Genomic DNA, 19,287 nt, shown 5'->3' with positions numbered 1-19,287 from the left:
TAGTAGATGCATCTGCTCCTCTGGGCCAGCTGCCAGTGGACTGCAGTTGCAGGGTTGGCTTCTGTGTGGCACTACTGCCATGTGTGCCCCCTGCCTGGCAATCTTGGCAGCTATTACCTGGAAGATATTCCAGGTGTGGTGGCCTGCTTTGAACTATCAAAGCATGTCATACTGGCCCTATTTGGGTAGGAGGTTAGCCACCTCCAGCTTGGTTGAAGGTGCCAGCTCTGAGCAGGCAGGGTCCTGCCACTGGCCTCCATAACAGGAATTCTGGTGTTCCCCATTGGAAAACTGAAAAATCCGTGATTAAAAAAATCCCAAAGTCACTCTGTAAAATACCCCAAATCCATGTTCCTCCATAAGTAAAACAAAAGACCACTATAAAGACAGAGAGAGAGACAGAGACAGCAATAAATTGGACAATGCTTTATTGATATAGCTTACAGTGTTAAAGCAAGTCTCATCATGATAATAAAGTGAATTTTAAATTCATGTTTAATGAATATATATTTTGCTGGCCTCCCACAAGGTGTTAGCCCCACACAAGGGTTTTAGCTCCCCAGTGGGGGGTTCAGCCCCTACACAATGGGTACATCCCCCACACAAGGGGATGGCCCCCCAACAGGTGGTTCAGCCCCCACACAAGGGGTACATCCCCTTAATGGGGGCCAAATGGCACCTGCAGGGGCTACCACCCCCCTGCAAGGCTCTCATGCTGCACCCCAGCCCCCCAATTGCTGCCCTACCTAGCCCAATCTCCCACCAGCTGCTGCAGATCCCCCACTGGCTGCCCCACCCAGCCTCACCTCCCAACTTGCACCCCTAGGCCCCCAAGGCTACCCCCACAACTCCAGGCACTGTCACTTTAAAAAAAACATACAGAAAAAGAACAGAAGAACATGGGAAAAAAATACTCTGTTTCCTTAGAAGGGAGGAAGGGCTCCAGGGCCTCCCAGCAGAGCCCCCATGGGCAGAACAGGACAGCAGAGGGGTAGGAGGGCTTGGGCTGGGGCCGCTGAAGCTGTCACCCTGCCTTGCACTGTGTGGGTGGGACCCCAGTCAGCCACATGGAAGTTGGTAAGTGCCAGGGCATGGTTGTTTTGTTTCTTTAAACTATGAGGTGGGGGACAGGGATGGGGGGTTTGAGGGGATGGGGCCAGACATAGCAGGGGTTAAGGGTCTCAAGGGGACTGGGGGGGAGGGGACAGCCGCAGCAGGGGTCGGAGTCCTTGGAGGGACTGGTGGGGGGAGGCACCAGCCATGGCAGGGATCGGGGGGGTTGGAGGAGTGGGCAGGGCTGTAGGGAGTCCCCGCATGGTCCCCTCCCCCTCCCCCTCCTCCCACCCCCCTGACCCCTTACTCACCAGCTCCAGAGACCTGGTGCTGAAACGTGGCCTGGCCAGCCACGTGTTTCAGCACCAGGGAGAGGGGCCAACCATAGAGGCACTCTGGCAGCCAGAGCGTCTCCATTGAGGATCCAGCATCCAGTTGTATCAGGGCATGGTCTGGGTGACTAATTTTCTCTCCACGCTGCAAACTTGCAGTGTGGGGAACATTTTTTCTTTCCTGCATGTGACTCTTGCCCTGCCTTAAAGGGATTTGAGGCGGGGCAAAAGCTACACACAGGCTTGTCTGGATGTACCCAAGGTGATTATATTAAGTTGCACTTAATATAGATTCTATTTGAGGATTCTTCTTCAGTAAGTAGATTTGTAAACTTGGTCTTATTTTGAATCTATATTTTTTTGCTCATTACATTTCTTGGCCCTTTTGCTCCTTTCTGTTCCATTCTCATCTATCTTCATTTTGGTTCTAATCTATTTGTAAACCATCTTTATACTCTGCTGCTTTGAATTTTCAAGGCTCTTCATAGTGTATCCCCCTTCTGTCTGTTCTTTTTCATTTAGTATTAAGAGGTCAACTCATGCCTCTGACTGGTCCTCAGTACCAGCCTTTTTATCCTTCTTGCTAGATTTCAAATAAGCTTGATGCCATGCTGTTGCTCACATTGCAAAGAACTCCCAAAATATCTACAAAGCTACCTCACTGCTCTCCTCCAATTTTTTACTAATACTCCATTTGCTGTTGTATGTGCAAAAATTGACAAGTTAGGCTTCTGGCATGCTGAGATCACTGTCTATCAACAGACTAATACTGCTTCATTGTTTCTCTTGATCTTCTGTCTGTATATGTCTCCTGTGTCTTGTCTTATACATGGCATCTAAGCTCTTTGAAAATTAGCCTATTTTCTCTGTTCTGCTTTTGTACATAATGGGATCCTAGTGCTATGGGATCCTGTGGGTCCTATGGTAATAGAAATAAAATTTTAAAATCTCTTATAATCTCTTCTAAACAAACACTTACTACTATGCAGTAGAGTGTTTTGTAATATAGATAAGAATTAATTAGTGTAATGAAAACTTGACCTTTGATTTCAAAAACTGAATAGTGAAGTAGTTAATATTCTACTGTGGAGTAGCACACTGCAGTTCAGTATGGGTTATTCTAGAACTAATCAGAATAGATTTTGATGATTCTCACTTTTCCTGAACAAGAGTAAGCTGGCACAAAGGGGCATATGATAGTTGCAGTCAGAGATTGTTGATGGAACATTTTTGTAGCAGTCAGACCAAACAATTTCTTAAAAGGAAAATATATCAACTACATGTACAGATGGAGTGGATGGGAAATGGAGACTAAAAATCCAAATCCGAACCGTCAAAAAGGCCAGAAATTCAACCAGACATAAACATGATTTTTAACCAGTTATTTACGTATTTAATTCTTTGGCTGCATGAAAATATGGGTACAATATTGTATTTACAAAGAATGAGGCCATTTTTTTGAACATCTGGTCAAAAATCTGCATTTAATATAAGTTCTTTCATTTTTAAAATTTCAATTATGCTTAATTAGCCTTTGCAGAATCTTTTTTGTAGGTGATTTACTGCTTTATTGTACAAAGCCCTTTGTGAATCATGTTTCTTTCATGAAACACAGTGCCTTTTTTGTAGAATGTGTGGAACATAATGTGTCTTCTTATTAGTTCAGCTATATAATGTACTCTCTGATAATAGTTTATACAAATTTAAAGCTAGGAAGATTTAATTACCCCCTGAGGCTGTGTCCACTCACACTGGCAACTCAGATACACACACATTCAAAATAACTAGTCTAGGTTCATGCACACCTATCATCAGTTTAAGCCCATATATGCTATGCACACCAAATTTAGACAGAATCAGTTACCAGTTACCAACACCTGCACATCCAATACACATACATGGATTACTAATTTATATACCACACACACACACAATTATATATATGTGTGTGTGTGTTCACTAATTTACACACATACAACCCACCTACACATACACACAGGTGAGTTCCTAAATTGGGTGTTGTGATATGTATGTATATGCTTTGTGTACTTGGGATAACTGGGGAAAGGTTAAGGTGAGAAAGTAGAAGTGTAGGGAGTTAAAGTTACCAGGACTGGGATTAGAACTGGTAGACTACAGGGGCCTGGGCAGAAGAAGTGAGGCTCAGGGGTTACTTTAGGTCAATTTATCTTAATTGATTAAAAGACAATGCCCAAAGCCTGCAGAACAGGGAAGCAATGCTAGCACAGAGGCTGGGACTGGAGCCAGAGCTATGGGAAAGCTGAAAAAGTAGGTGGGGAGAGGGAAAATGGGACTAAAGGAAAATGTGGGTGTTAAAGAGGTGCTCTGGATGTGCAGAGCCAGAGGATGGCTCCGAGGCAGCTAGAGAAGTTGCAGGGAGCGGCAGTAGGTGCTGAGAGCTGGAGAAAGGCTCCAGCTGCTGAAGAAAACTGAAGAGAAGCTGGGAAACTGTCGGGGGAGGGTGTGGGGATGACTACAGAAGGTGCCAGGGAAGCCTGAAAACAGTGGAAAATCAGCAGGGGAGACTGAAAGGTGGTAGGGCAGTGGGAAAGCAGAAAAAGGTAGCAGAAAGCCACAGGGAAGAGGCAGTAGATGGCATGGGAAGCTGAAAGGCCGCAGAGACAGCATGAAAGCAAGGAGAGGCTGAGAGGTGGCAGAAAAGGGGAGATGGAATTGGGAGATCAGGAAACTAGCATGGAGGGGCTGGAGCTGAAAGGGAGAGAGAGAGAGAATGAGGCTGGAATTTAAGATGTAGAAGGGACTGGGACTCAGTAAAACATGACCCAACTCAGGGTTGCAAATTATAGTGGTTTAATTAAACAGGGGAGATGGTGACACAATTTCTTATTGATTCCCTTCCACCCACCCACCCACCCACCCATCACACACACACACACACACACACACACACACACACACACACAATGGCAGCAGGGGTTAGAGAAGCTTGGTGCAAGGGCTGAAATCCACTGAAGTCCAGGAGAAGAGAGAGAGAGACAGATAGATTCCAAATTGTAGGAGAAGGTGTGCACGTAATGTCTACCTATCCAGGCTGGAAATGGGTCCATGTCCAGTAGGTGTTGTCCGGGGGGGGGGGTCACCGGCAGGGCCTCTGGGTGGATAGGTGTGGCATGGTGCTGGTCCAGATGGGGAGGTAGTTCCACTGGGTCTTTCTTCACTGCCCCTTTTTTGTGACCCTAGTGACAGGAGGCATGCTCAGGCAAGGGTCAGCCCCTGGCATACTGAGCATGTGTGCTCCATGCAGGGATGTGCAGTGTGGGGTGTCTGTAATGGTGAGAGTTGCTGATTCTGCAGGGTCTTTTGTCTTTCAAATGCTGGTCTTGTCTCTGTTCCTGGGTGAGGTCCATGCTTCCTGGATGAATCAAGGCGAGGTGATGGCCCAGCCATTACAGGCCATTCAGTAGAGGCCTGCTATCATTGTATTTCAATCATTCCCAATCACACTCATTCATCCAGGAACCAATTTACATGGGAGGGATGTGTGACTCATACAGTTGCAACACAGGGAATTCCTGGGCAGAGGACACAAGGTGGAGACTTGACATATAAAATGGAAACTTGACATGACCTTGGTTCACTTACAAACACAGGCTTAAACCATACAATATCCATGTGAAACAATAAAAATCAATACAAAAATGATAATAATACAATATACAACAGTAAAAATCAATACAAACCTAATAATAATACAATATAAAACAGTGGATATCCAAAACCAAAAACTTGCTACCAAAATAAAAATGTTTAAAACTTATCCTACATCTTAGCTTACTTATACTTATCTATAGGGAATAGAGAGGGAGAGAAAAAATCAGAAATGGTTGGGGAAGGGGAGCGAATGCAATACTAATAATAATAATAATAATAAAATGGAGGTTTTGCTACAGGTATGTGGCTATTTGGTTCCCTGGGGACAAATAACAGCACCTTGTGCCACTGCTAATTGTCCCTGAGGAACACCTGTGCCATGCATACTTTGGCACACAGCAACTTACTCTGGGTTGGGTAGGGAATGCTGGGGCCAGTACTGGGCTGGCCCCAGCAGCCTTACCTGGGGCTCTGGAGGCCTTCTGTGGCTGCTGCACCGAGCCTGGCTGGCAGCTGGAGTGCAGCTCCAGTTGGCCAGGCTCCAGTTTTGAGCAGTGCATGCTGCCCCCATGTGCATGGCTATACTTTTTTTCCCCATGGGTTTTTTTGACCCCTGGATATCCAAAAACCTCCTCTACACTGCTCCTAAAAACCTCCCCTGCGCTATCCAAACGCCTCCCCTGTGTTGCTCCCTTGCAGCACAAAGAATAAATGAACACGTGGTATGTGGCACCATACACACATCTGCGGCGTTACATGCCACAAGGCCATGTTCATCTGGACATGACCTTGGAGTTTTTCATTTCAATTAGTTATAAATATACTGCTTTTGATGAAGCACTGGAGTTTCACCTCTTATTTAGGTAGACAAATAGTATTTATGAAAACATGAGTAATATATTTATGGAAGCATGTAAAAATGTTTTTTTAAAGACATCCATCTCTGTATAAGAGTAGTCTTTATTTCTTTCAGAACATTTCCTATAATAAATAACAAGGTAAATAACAAACGTGTTTTATTTCTAGGCCATTTCTTTTCCTGGCCACTTTTTTGCTTGATATCTGTTCTTGTCTAACAGGGGATATCACCTGGGGTATTGTTTAGCAGCCCTAGAAGTTTCAAATTATTAGCCCTGGGTGCCTTTGTAAAGTTCTCTTGGTACAAGTAGCACAGCAGTAGAACAGATCTTAGCACACAATGTGAGTTCAAGTACACACAGATTAAGACAGTGAAGTTCCAGACACATATTTGGTGCTTGGGCTAAAAAAATTAGCAAGCAATGGGTAATTCATAAGAGGCATTGCCCAGAAAAGGAAATGCCAACTGGTGGGCCTTGCACAGGTTTTTCCTATAAATGAATACAAAAATTTTTTAAAAAGGTAAAATCTTCTATCTGCCTACATCAGTGAGTCTGCAAATAGATGTAGATCACAATAAATGTCAAAGCATGAAAATAAATATATGTTGCCTTTTAAACTAATCAGATTTTAGAATGGTCACTCTGGATGCTCTTACTCTGTGCTGGAGAACTCTACCATGTGTGTCATCATTCTTCTGTGGTAAGGGCCACATCTAGCTGGAGAGTCTGGATAAGGAGCTGTGAATTTGGGGGCCAGGGAGAAGAATATATTTACCTATAGAACTATTCACCAGGAATTACTTCAGGTCTGGTTAACCCCAAGATATCCAGCATAAAATGAATGAATAAAGGAGGTACCATACTGCTCTCACATCTCAAACCATACCTACCATGCAGTGCAGTCCACAACCAAGTTCTATATTGGCAGGGATTGGCTATCTCTATTAGATCCTTACAGTTCAGATGGGGAACTCAATGACAGCTGCTGAGTCAGTGGGTTATCATTAATGCTTTAGCTCAGGGGGATCAAATTAATTTGGCCCCACAGGACAGGTAAGTGGCCTGTGATTGGTCCAAAGGCCAGATGAATGGCAGGAAGCTGGAACCTTAGGCTGGATGCCCTCTCTCCCCCTCCAGATGCCAGATCCAGTGCCTGCTCTGGGTGGTCTGGGACTGCGCCCATGTAGTGCCCATTTCAGGACCCACACCTCATGCAGAGCCTGCTCCAGACCAGCTGGAGAGGGCACTTGGAGAAGGCGCCACATGTGGCACTTCCCAGACCTGCTAAAGCAGATGCTGCAGGCTAGGGAAGGGAGAGTGGTCCTGTACTGGTCCCACATGGGCCAGAACTGGGAGCTGCATGATGTGGCTTTGTAAGTCAGATTTGGCCTATGGGCCATATCTTTGAGACCCTGCTGTATCTCTTATCCATGTTTATTCTATCAGAAGTCACTTAGGACTTGATTTAAAAAAAAAAGAGTGTAAGCACCTGAAATGGGACTTCTGTTGAATTTAGGCTCATATGCCCAAAACTGCAACCCTGAAAATGCACATACAACTGCTGGAGAGAGGTTAACTCTACTACTGCCTCACCATCTTTCTTTACAGGATCTAGCATCTTAAAGTTTCTCAGCATGGCTGCAACATACTCAGGCTTAACTAGGTAGAATAAATCATCCTTGCCTAATCCTAAACTTCCAGAGGTTTCAGAAACTAGGCATTCTCAAAACACATTGAACATGTGCAATAAGTATAGTTGTGGGTCCTACTTCTTTTAAGCAGCTGGCAGAAGAGATGCCTTTCTTTGATACACAGTTGGGCCTCAATTTACACGGTGGTTACATTCTTGAAAAAAAACCAAGCAAACAGAAATCACATAAAAAGATACCAAGGAACTATGGAAAATAAGGGTTTATGTTCCAGATGCAGCCAATAATTTGGCTGATAAATGGTCGTGCATGTGCACAGCTGCAGTGCAGAATGGAGGCCACAAGGAGCAGTGCCCAGCAGCTTGGAAAGCTGCATGCAGCTGGTAAGTCTGATGTGGTGGAAGGGGAGGGGAGAGGGAAGGGGCACAAGAGAACAGATAAATGCTCCCCTGTGGTGAGGGAGGAGTGGGGCAGTGGCAGATGCTGCCCAGCCAGGGTGGGGCAGGCACAGGACAGAACTGTGGCTCATCCAGGAAGTGTGTGGAGGGGTGGTTCCCGCTGCTTCATGCGCCCCGGGAGGGCATGGGAGTGTGTGTGCCGCTTTATCTGCATGGGGCAGGGTGGGCAGTCTGCAGCTGCTGGCTGGAGGTGTGGCTGTGCTAGGTTTTTCTTGGTGGGGGCTGGGCTCAGGGCAGGCAGCAGTGTTGCTGGGAGGGTACTATGATGGGTGGTCTGCAGCCACCCCAAATCTCACCATAGCCCCCCCATAACCTCCTTCCAGCACTGCACCACCCACTCTGAGCCCAGCCTGACTCAGCCCCTGCTGAGAAGAGCCCTGCACAGCCCCGGCTCCAGCCTGCAGCTGCAGCCTGCCATGCCCCACATAGATCTGAGGGGCACACTCCCCCCTACCCCATGCAGTGGTGGAAGCTGCACCCCCTGCACTCTCCAGATGAGCCACAGCTCTGTCCTGTATCTGCCCCAACGCAGCTGGGCAGTGCCTGCCCCAGCCTCTGCTCCACTCCCTCCCTCACCATGGGGGGCATTGATCTGCTCCCCCATGTCCCTTCATTCCTCCCTCCCCTTCCACCTCAATTCAAACACACTTACTAGGTACACTGAGAGCAGCATGGTAGAGGGGAGGTGGGAAGTGACTAGCTGATTTTAGATGCATCTGCACATCTTGGCAACTGTGCTGCACCATGTAAAAGTGAATCCATTCTGTGTACAAAAATAAAAGGTTACAATTAATTGACTGTGCATAACTGAAACCATGCAAAAAATACTGTGTAAATGGAGGCCCAGCTGTAATGCTCTTTCACGCTGCAGGAGATCCATGTTCAGTTCCCTCCTCTGCCTAAGGGGTTCAAACACATATTTTCCACCTCTCTGGAAAGGTCTACACTGTTATGATGTGAGGTAGTCTCTACCTGTTGCATTGAAGCTTTCTATTGTAAAAATAATCAAATTTCCTTAAGCCCAAAAGAGAATAAAATTCTCCAGCCTGGTGATTACAGCACTCGTCTGGGATAGGGAACACCTGGGTTCTGATTCTTATTATAAGGATTCTTTATGTATTTTACATTAAACAGTCACTAGATAAAATGAGTCTTAAATTATTTTCTGCACAATGGAATTGTCCTGGGGATAGCAAGAAGTGGGACCAGGAAGCCACACCCGTGGGGCTTGGTGTGGTAAGAAACACCAAAATAAAGAAAGAAAGGGAAGCAATGCCAGAACACTGAAGGGGAAAGCCCATGAGGTTTACAAGCCATGCCTTTATGTAATTAAGGCCAGTGGGTAATGTCACAAGGACACACCCACTGGCAAGGATAAAAGCGGCTGCCAGCACTAGGGAGGGGAGAGTGAGTGAGGAGGCAGAGGCTTTCCGTGCAGGCAATGGACACAGCCAGCACGACCAAGGATGGCTCAGTCAGTGAGCAGCAGCAAAGCTTGCAAAGGATCTCCTCACCTGGGCTGCTGAGATCGAGCCCCAAAAGGGGAGGAGCATCTGGGGTGACTCACCCCTAATACTTCCAGGAAAGCACAGCAGTGGAGTCACTGTTCAACGGCATGATGGATGCAGTGACCCAGAGGGAGAGGCTGAAGCCTTACCCCGAGGAAATAGGAGTTTCCCTACATGGTCGCTCCCAGGTACCAGGTCAGGGAGCTGGGCTGGGGGCAGAAAGGGAAGGGGGACCCCAAGGGAACAGCATCGAAGGAGCACTGCCAAGCATGGGCAGGAGGCCTAGAAGAGCCAGCCAGTAGGACACTGGACTGGAAGGCCTTTTGGGCTTTCTCCTATCTTTTCTTTTCTTTGTTTTATTTTCTTTACCCCTGCCTGACAGGGGCACCCCTACCAGCTCCAGGGATAGAGCCAACTGGCTCAAGGGGGTTCCAGACCTAGGATCTGAAGTGACTGACCATCCTTTCACCAAGGAGAATGGGGAATGCCGCCTAAGGCAATAATAAGCGATGATACCACAGAGCACTGACTAGGAACATCCACACAGGAGGGGTGGCCATTTCAAGACTAGACGACCCACCAGAGGCTTGTGTAAGGTTGGGGTGTGGGGGAGGTGGAGTCCCACAAACATCCCACAAGCAGAGTGGTCATCTCTGAAGGGAACTTCGAGGCTGAACCCCACACTGACTTAACATTCAAAGATGTGGCAGGCGAGTTTGGGGAAGGCCAGAGGAATAACTGAAGCCCCTTTTGGGGAACCCGTGAAGCCAGAGAACATACATCCTCTACTGTCCATGCCAAGGCAGCACGTGAGTGGGCATTTGAAGCCAGGTGGGCAAAGGAATAACTTCAACAAAATGGGTAGAGAGAGCTTCCGTATGAAAACAGATTATATCCTGGTGGTCAGGGCAGCCTCCAAACAGGTAAGAAATGTGTGTGTGGCTCTGAGTGATATACCTCAGATGCTGAAAGTAGTCCTCCCACAGTATCACAGAGTTCCATGAAGGCAGTGTGAAGTATAGACATAACCTGTTATCAAAGAAGCATTATAGTCTGTGATTCCTTCAGGGATATGACATTATTTGTGATTGAATTCTATTGAAAACTATTGAATTCTATTTCCAGGGAATCAAAATTAGTCAGAATTTTGGCAATCTTATGGTATTCATTGAGATTTATTTATTTATTTATTTGTACCCAAGCTGGTTTTCAGTTGTCTGTCCTAGTAGCCATTGAAAACAAGGAAACCACAACTTAAAACAAAACCATTTTCCTCCAAAATAAAACAGCAAAGCCTTTCACTGCACACTTATAACCATTTCTTTTTCTGCAAAGCAGATAATCACATGTTTAGGTGACACAAGAAGAACACAGGAAAAAACATAAGAAGAATGACAGGCCACTATGAATGAATTGCATATTTGGGAGAGATGTTGGAGACATTTTTGGGCGTGAAGTGCGAAGTTGGTCGAATAAAAGATATCAGAATAAAATATTTGCCCCTCCTACGTTTTCTGGACCATCAGTTACAGCAACACTCTAACCCTACTCAGACACTATAAATGTCTGCTACTTTATTAAGTGACACACTTTGGAAGAAGGCATGTGTAGATGAGACGAGGGACACGTATCCACAACACTTTAAAGTGGGTTAAATGCTTTAGCACTGCTTTAATGGTGTTGGTGTTTGCACACATATTGGTCATTAATTCCAGCCACTGTAGCACGTTTGGTGGCGTAATGCGCCTTAAATGACTTTGGGGTGCAGCAAACTAAAACACCTCTGAGGAGTTTTAGTTTGCTGCCCTACAGATGCAGAGTGAAGCACTGGGCTCCGTGCAGCTCAGGGACTGGGCAGGCAGCCAGGCTCCACCAAAGAAAATAAAAGAAGTGGTGAGCCTGTTCTTTATTTTATTTTTTTTCCTTGGAGCCTGTCTGCCTGCATGAGCTGTGTGCAGACCTGGTTCTTCCCTCTGTGGCTGCAATGCCCCCCTGGGCTGCTCAAGCTGAGTTCCTGTGAGCAGGTGCCGCCTGCGGGGGGGTGAGGAAGGGGAGGGGAGGGGAGGGGAGGGGAGGGGAGGTGGGGACAGGCACTGCTGTCACAGAGGAAAGCACCAGCCACCTTCCACTCCCACCACAGCCCAGGGATTGCTCTGGCTGCTGGCAGCTCACCCTCCCCTCCCTGCTGTCAGAAGGGCAGGTAAGATGTGCCATGGGTATACAGGGAACACAGGGGTTTACTTCACCCTAAATTAAGCCAGTGTTTTTAAAAATCCACTGCTTCAGTTTAGGGGGCCTGTTCATCTACACATGCCCTAAGTGGCAATAATTCATCCAGTTCAGGGCCTCCTCTGTTTACAATCTGTACCACCTTCTGTAGAGATACTGTCAGTACTTCCTGGCCTAATGCCTTAGTCCCAGCACTATTTCTGATGTTCTACCCTCACATGACACCCGAGAGAATAGGAAAGAGGATCTTCTGTTCTCCCTTCATGAGATATTAGGAGTTCCATTCTTCACCTTCTTTCAGAGTTCTAATCTGCTTCCAGTTATAGTTTATCAGAGCACTAGCTCCTTTGTTAAACTATTGTCTGAACTGGGCAGCTGCCAACTTGCAAGACAATAGATTTAACATCCTAATGTATGCACTACGTACCTGGGCTGTTGTGAGAAAGATGAGACATCCACATCATTCAGGCCAATCTAACAGTGAGGGGAAAAAATTCTTCCCTGAAAATTGACTAGGATGATATCCACAGCAAGGCCCCAGGAAAACAGTCCCTATTCTAATCTCAAAGGGAAAACATTGCAGAAGTTTTCTTTCCAGAACAGAATGGCCCCTCAAAAAGGTGAAGTGCCTATATAAGCCTACCTCTTGTGTGAAAGGTAGCCAAGAGACTTATGCTGTACCTTAATACCAACCATTCAGCTGGAGTCTTCTCTGCTTGTAATAAGTATGTTTACAATTATTAAGAGAGCCTAGGGATTTTTCTCCCCTGATAATCTAGAGAAGATATCTCTGCCTCTGAGGCTGGGGGAGAGGGTCATACATTAAAATTGATGAGGGTTAAGCATGTATCTGAATTTAAGTATTTGCTTACATGCTTTTCTGACTGCTGAACTGGGGCAAAGAATGATTCAGGAATAATTAAGATGGAGATGTTCTTCATCTCTTCCATTCAAATATGTTAACATTATAAATGCAAGCCTATTTTATGATATGTTATTTATTGTATTTTATGCACACTCTTCATAATTTTGCTGTGGCACACTACTTTGTATTCTCCTGAATTAATCAGAACAAATTAGAAAAACGAGCCCTTGGAGTATATGCAGAAAAATGAACTAGAAACTTTTGAAATTCTTCTATTTCTTCAGTGGTAATGCACCCATGCTGATGAATTCATTATGACTGGACACTTGCCATAAATACTACCAGTAATCTTTTCTATAAATTTAATGGCGGTGAATTTGAAAGTAATGTCTGCTTCCACAGACAGATACAGTTATATTCAGAGCTTGTGTATCACACACTGTAATTTCTCTTTACTACTTCTATTATTACCAGAGGGAAGAATTTGATTAATGGTAATCACCAGGCTATAATTTTGTTATCCACTTGCAAAGAACAGGACAGAGCTTAAGTGTCAAGGAAAAGTCTAGGTGCTTGATAATGTTGATACTTGTTAATGCAGCTCCTCAAAAATCCATATTGGCTGCTCAAACATAGAAAAGGAAAAGTAATGTTTTAGACAGTCAAATGGAGAAGAAGCAGAGTATCAGAAGATCTTTCATAATTAATTAAGTGTTCTTGACCCAGTATCACCATACACAATCCTTAAAAGCCATACAATTTAGTCTATGAAATCACTGGAATAATAGATCTGCAGGTACATTTCTGAGTTCTGATCCATCATGAGAGTACACAGAGAAATCTAACAGAGGGACAGATAGGTTTTTCCAGGATATGTTTCTGAATCCATATGGTTCTGAGCCTTCTATGGGACAAAGAAGAAAGTGTGAGTCCCAGCTTCTGCTTTTTTCACTTTTCAATACCTCAGTGAGTCTGAGTGAACAGTCATGGGGGCTCTTGAGACAAATTACTTTGGAGCACCTTCATCTGAACCCTCATATAATGGGAGTTCAGATTGTGGCATAGGGCCCTTTTAAAGTGCTCTGCAGTCATGCTGTACTATAAGACCACAGCTGTAGAGCACTTCAGGGGGCTGATTGTGTAACAAAATATCACTTGTGTCAGCACCATAGAGAATGGTGCTCCCCAAAATCTTATTTCCTTACTCTGAAACATCTTTGTCCTTATCCCAGCTGCTGAACTATAGCTCTTGGATTTATCAAAATAGCAGATTTAAGTTCCTTTTTAGTTTTCTTGTAAGATACCCTAGTAATTAAAAAAAGAAATAGAAAGAAACTCTATAGAAAGAACTGGGTAGTCAAAATTCAGCTATTAAGTGTTTGCTTTATTGTTCCATTTAGGTCCCAAGGGCAGAACTCTTTCTGGTAAGTCACATAAATGTAAATTATGAAGTTTTCAGTTGTTTTAGTCACCTGTTAGATTATAATTCATGTCACACAATGGCCTAGAACACATGTATATATCTAAATGTCTTACACAGGTAAATTTTTACTCTAAATGACTGTTTATGCTTAATGCACATGATCAGAAGTAATTCAATGTTTAGAACTCCCATTTATGCTCTGTTGAGATTCAGCTTTGCCATAGGTACATAGAACGCTATATTAAATCTCCAAAATTGCACACAATCAAAAACCACAGCTGTTTAATAGTAAACTAGTAGCAGTGTCATGGTGCCCATCTCTTGCCTGGGACAAGGGGGACTCATGTTCTGCACCGACTATCTCTGAGAGCATTTGGATCTTGACTTTCCACATCCCAAACAGCAACCAGATCACCAGAAGGGAGGCCAGAAAGGGCTGAATGCATCTTTCTGTTGAAGTTAAGCCATGAGGGAGCCTGGAGGAGACACTATACTGAGAAGCAGAACAAGGAGAACTAGTTTGTGGAGCTAGAGGCTGTCCTGCAAGGGGAATATCCTTCTTGGCCAATGTTGTTTATGAACTTTGCATTAGAGAGTCTTTGAGAAAATTGCATAAAAGCGCACTGGGGGTAGAAAGCGGACTTCTTCACATGGCACTCCACCTGCTTGAAATTTCTTGCCATGGGGCTGGAATGTACATCTAGGTTGCACTATTTGTACAGCTTTCTAGTGTTAGTCCTTATCACAGTGCTTCTTCATGCAGGGAAGGTCTCTTGGAAGACATGACTCAGAATCTCTAACAGAAAGGCATGTTTACCTGCATTTAGATAAGGAAAGGAAAGCCTGGTGAATCGATAGCTTATCTTACCTTTGGGGACAGAAGCTGACACTCTCCATTTATCTTGCTTAAAATCATGCATCTCCCATAGTACCTCCTACCACACATCCAGCTAACACTGCAGGATGGCATGGACATACAAGTGATTGGTATGCCATTTGTTTTTAGATTCCCCCGTGCAGTGCAGGCGCTAACTTCCAGTGATGTAACTCAGTTAGGTCAGATCTTGCCCTCATTACTAAAATGTGATCCAAAATAGTGCTGTGACTTCAGTGACATTATTTCAGATCAGTGTGTGTGATATATTTTGTGTTAAAAACGTCATTTGTTAAAATGCAAAAACAGCTTTAGAAACAGATTTACTCTCTTTTGAGCATTGCCTGACTTCTTGGCTTACAGAACCAAATTCCTTTTACTTCCTCTCTTGGCCCCATACCTCTTTCCCTTTTGCCTACCTTGTGGGCAGCTTCAAGTGGAGGAGGGTGGGAGGTGCACCTGAATGTGCCTACTCTAGTTCTTGGTTGTTAGTCCATCTTTTTTAAGATGTAGAAGCTGTGTGGTCAAACTCATCCGGATGAGGTGAGCCTAGTATCTAGGTTTTTTATGCCCTTGGTGAAGGGTCTAGGTGCTGTTTTATTTGAAAAGTGGCATCATAATCTTCATGCTGTTATTTGGGTACAGGTCAAATCTCTGCTAAGACATATGTGTCTTATCTAGTTAGGAGGAAGTGGATAGCACAAGTGAAAATTCCTCTTTGAAATGAATGTAAATCTATGTACCTTCTGGGTAACTGTGGCTGTATATCTAGTGGGATTTAAGTGCTGCCAATTGAAATCTATGGGAGAGCTGTGTGGTTCTGTGGGGAGAAGCAAAATTCTCCTCTGGGAACACACAAAGTACATACTAGGTCCCTGCTGACAGTATAGTAAAAGTACACATTTACGGAGGCCAAGCAGAATGCCTTCTTGATACTTATGGAAGTCAAGCAGCTATACATTACCTCAGTAGAGGAGATAGAATTGAGCCCTAAGTGTGTCTCAGTATTTGCGCAGTATGAACTTAGTAATTGGATAGAATGAACAGCAGAACATGAAGGAATACATCGGGAAGGAAACTTACTCTTATAGAGAGTCATTTGCAAATTACCCAAATATGCTCTCTTTTTACTTCTTTTGCAAGGGCACTAGTATGTAGAATGGACTTCTAAATTAAACATATATTTTAAGCTTCATCTGATAGAATGTAAAATTAGGAATATAAAAAAACAAAGCAGAAGAACTTTGTACCATTCCTGATGTAAACAATCAGGTAGTCATGTGTGAGGTTGTATTCTGTTGTTCTGCATATTCAAACACAATAATTCATTAGCCTTCAACAGAATGAAGGTGTCACTCCTGCTTCCCCGGGAATTTGTCCCATCATGGCTTGCCAAATCATTCCCATGATTACATTTTGGGTGAGAGTCTGAGCTTGCTCACCCACCTAATGCCAACGATACATTGTTTTGGAGGGACTGTACACCAGACATCATTAACCCTTCATCCCTTTCTATGAGTCCTTCCCACCCAGGAAACACCTTACTTATTAGCTGCTGTTCATCACTTAACAATTTTAAAGATGCGGTTAATGGAGTTCCCATTTTCCCTATATTTTCAGTGGCATATGACAGTTTATTAGCAAGAAGTTCTATATTTGCAGCATCAATTAAAGGAGCTCCTATTCCTACAGGTGCAATCCAATCACTTAGCTCCCTATTTACCTTATTTATATCGTTAACTCCTTGCCACATTTTTACCCATTCATTCCAACCTTTATGGCTCGTTTCAATTAGGGGAGCACATATAGGTGCAACATGAGAGAAATTCATGCCATTTAAGTGGATTTGAACTTCCTTTAGCAACGGCTGAGGTTGAAGAACTAACTGTTCTTGTTGATCCCATTTTAATACATGGAGTCCCAAAATTGGGGCCCTTAAACGTTGGAGGGGTGCAAGGTCTGTGATTAGAGGATCAAAGTCTAAAACTGTTTTCTGTCGTTGGCCCAATTCTACCCTGTACAGTCCTGGCTCATAGAATTCTTCAGAAATGTCAATATGCCCATAGGTTTTAAACCAAATTGTTTGCATGAGCTTGTCACAGTGTGTGCCCTTTAGTGGAACTACCCAGTCTGGGGGACCTTGCTGGACCAAGTTATATCCAGCTAAAGTCCAGTTCAATGGTACCCAGTTCACAAGGAACTGTTTTATATTTTAGCCTGCTGGTGTAATCAGAGATAGCTGCAGTTCATTTCCTGGTAACAGAAGTGTCTGGGTCCTGACTACAATAATGACATAAAGTGGTGTGGCCACTCCCCAAACAGCAGAGGAAACTAGGGCTACCATGAACCCTTTGCTGTGCCTATGCTTTGCAATGCCATCTCTGGTTGTCTGTGATGGTATAGGTTTCTCTTGAGTCCATGATAGCTTACAGAAAAATGGACTGGAGCTGGGGATAGCCTTAGTTCCATAACAAAACTGCAGTGACTTCCCAGTGGTACTTTGTGTGCAATTGACAAAGCTTTGCCAGGTGCAGCCTGAGGTGAGGTTAGCAGCATAGAACTGGTAGCAATGCTGCAGGGCCAGGGAGTTGCTTCTGTTTCCATAGAATCCATGCACGTTGCACATTAGCCATTTTATTTCCTGGGCTCCAACTGGCAAACACTTCCAGAGTTTCAGAGGGATAGCAGGTTCAGAATAGAATCCGGACATCAGACCCCAGATACCTATGCACAGCAGAGTTTTGGTGCAGCTGTGGGATGTCATGGCATTTGTGTAGAGGCATTTGAGGCCTCCTGTAGATGTGTGTACGGTCCTCCTAGTCCCAGCGTTGCCTTGGCCCCCATTGCTTACCTGTTCACTTGTTTCGCTCGTTGGTCTGGGCTGGGCTGTAGATGTTGTTTGGTCTGGCAGTCTGATGTTTCCTCCGCCCTCATCTTCGCCTTCCCCCAACAAGCCTAGTTTAAAGCCCGCCGGAGGAGGTCCACCAACCTAGAAGAGAACGCATGCTTACCTTTAGGGGAAAGGTGGAGCCCATCCCATCCAAGCATGTCTCTCGTTGTGATGTGCCGGTCATGGCTGAGGAAGCCAAAGCCCGCCTCGAAGCACCATTCCTGTAGTCGCCAGTTGGTTTCCGCGATGCACGTTTCATGCTGTCTGCCTCATCCACTCACTGGCAGGATAGAAGAGAAAACCACCTGTGTGCTCATCTCCTTCAGCACGCACCCCAGAGCGTGGTAGTCCTCCATCAGGTGATCAGAGCTGCTCCTGGCTGCATCATTAGTGCCCACATGGACTAGGACCATGGGGTAATAATCGGTGAGCTGGATTATGGTCTGGAGCATCCCTTTCACGTCCTGAATCCTCGCTTCAGGTAGGCTGTAGACCTCATGTGCCGAGGGGTCCCAGCGACAGATGGGGCCCTCTGTACCTTTCAGGATGGAGTCGCCAATGATGATGATGTGATGCTTCCTTCTCCTGGTCTGCTTGTCTCCTTCAGCTTGCACGGGACGCGGTGAGCGTGGAGTTGCCTCCTCCCCAGTTTCGTCTTCTCCTTCCTCCTCCTCCAGGGCTGCCAGGGCCTCGTACCTGTTCTCCAGCCGGACTGGAGGAACTGGTGCTGCTGTGTTATGAGCAGCCCTGGCATGTGAGGTGACCATCTGCCACTTAGCAGTGGAGGGCACTTCTTGAGGTGCATCCTCCTTGGTCATACAACCCTGCAGGGAAAGAAAATACCTGTCAATGTTAAATTAGACTAATGTACATCAACACATCTCTTTTAGATGCATCAACACATCTCTTTTAGATGCATAAAGTTGCTCAGGAAATGCAGGATTCTTATATATCTTCAAACACACGTATAAATTAATGTCTTTCTACAGGTACTTCTTAACTCTGATAAAAAATATTTTTTCTTCAATAAAACCAGATTATTACTGTGGAAAGATGAATATTCTCAAGACTTGGAACAGAATAGTGGCCTTTGAGCTAGAAGCCATAAGAATGTTATGTGGTTTAAATAAGCAGCAGTTTATCTGTAATGTATTACCTGCTAAGACCAAACCTTATTCCAGAAGTACCCTTGAAATGTAAGTTCAGCCTTCAGGGCAAAAGAACAGGATGCAGGTATGCTTTTAGTGCTAGAAATAAAGTATAGCTTAGTGCTACTGAAAACTTTGTAGAAAAAAATGACATCTTTTATTTCTCAGACCTTGTATTCAACAGGAATGTTCCTGAAGGCTTACTGTCTAATTTTGCACTAGGAAACCTCAAATACTAAAAACTAATGTAAAGGTGCCTTCTACAATAGAGAGTCCATGTCAAACATCCCTTTTCATTCTCTAGTTCTGATACAGAAAGTAATAACACATACGATTACCAATCAAATGTAAGTACTTTCCCACAG

At 44.7% G+C, this 19,287-nt stretch overlaps 1 protein-coding gene across 5 annotated transcripts in view; it reads left to right on the top strand.

The window, feature by feature from the left end:
• The window catches only part of CTNNA3 (catenin alpha 3), a 1,496,635-nt gene that overhangs the window by 1,385,063 nt on the left and 92,285 nt on the right, over positions 1–19,287 (top strand). For 4 of the 5 annotated variants that reach the window (XM_090056878.1, XM_090056877.1, XM_090056881.1 and 1 more), the window contains one exon: positions 13,988–14,011. The exons of the other annotated variant lie outside the window; for it this stretch is intronic. In XM_090056878.1, the coding sequence (XP_089913004.1) occupies positions 13,988–14,011 (24 nt within the window). The remainder of the gene's footprint in view (positions 1–13,987; positions 14,012–19,287) is intronic. 5 annotated transcript variants of the gene reach the window in all.

The sequence above is a fragment of the Crocodylus siamensis genome, chromosome 7 (genome assembly GCF_052110815.1).
Source record: "Crocodylus siamensis isolate JL-2025a chromosome 7, ASM5211081v1, whole genome shotgun sequence".
Classification (NCBI taxonomy): Eukaryota; Metazoa; Chordata; order Crocodylia; family Crocodylidae; genus Crocodylus; species Crocodylus siamensis.
Note: the sequence above shows the minus strand (reverse complement) of the source record. Positions and strands in the feature narration are given on the sequence as shown.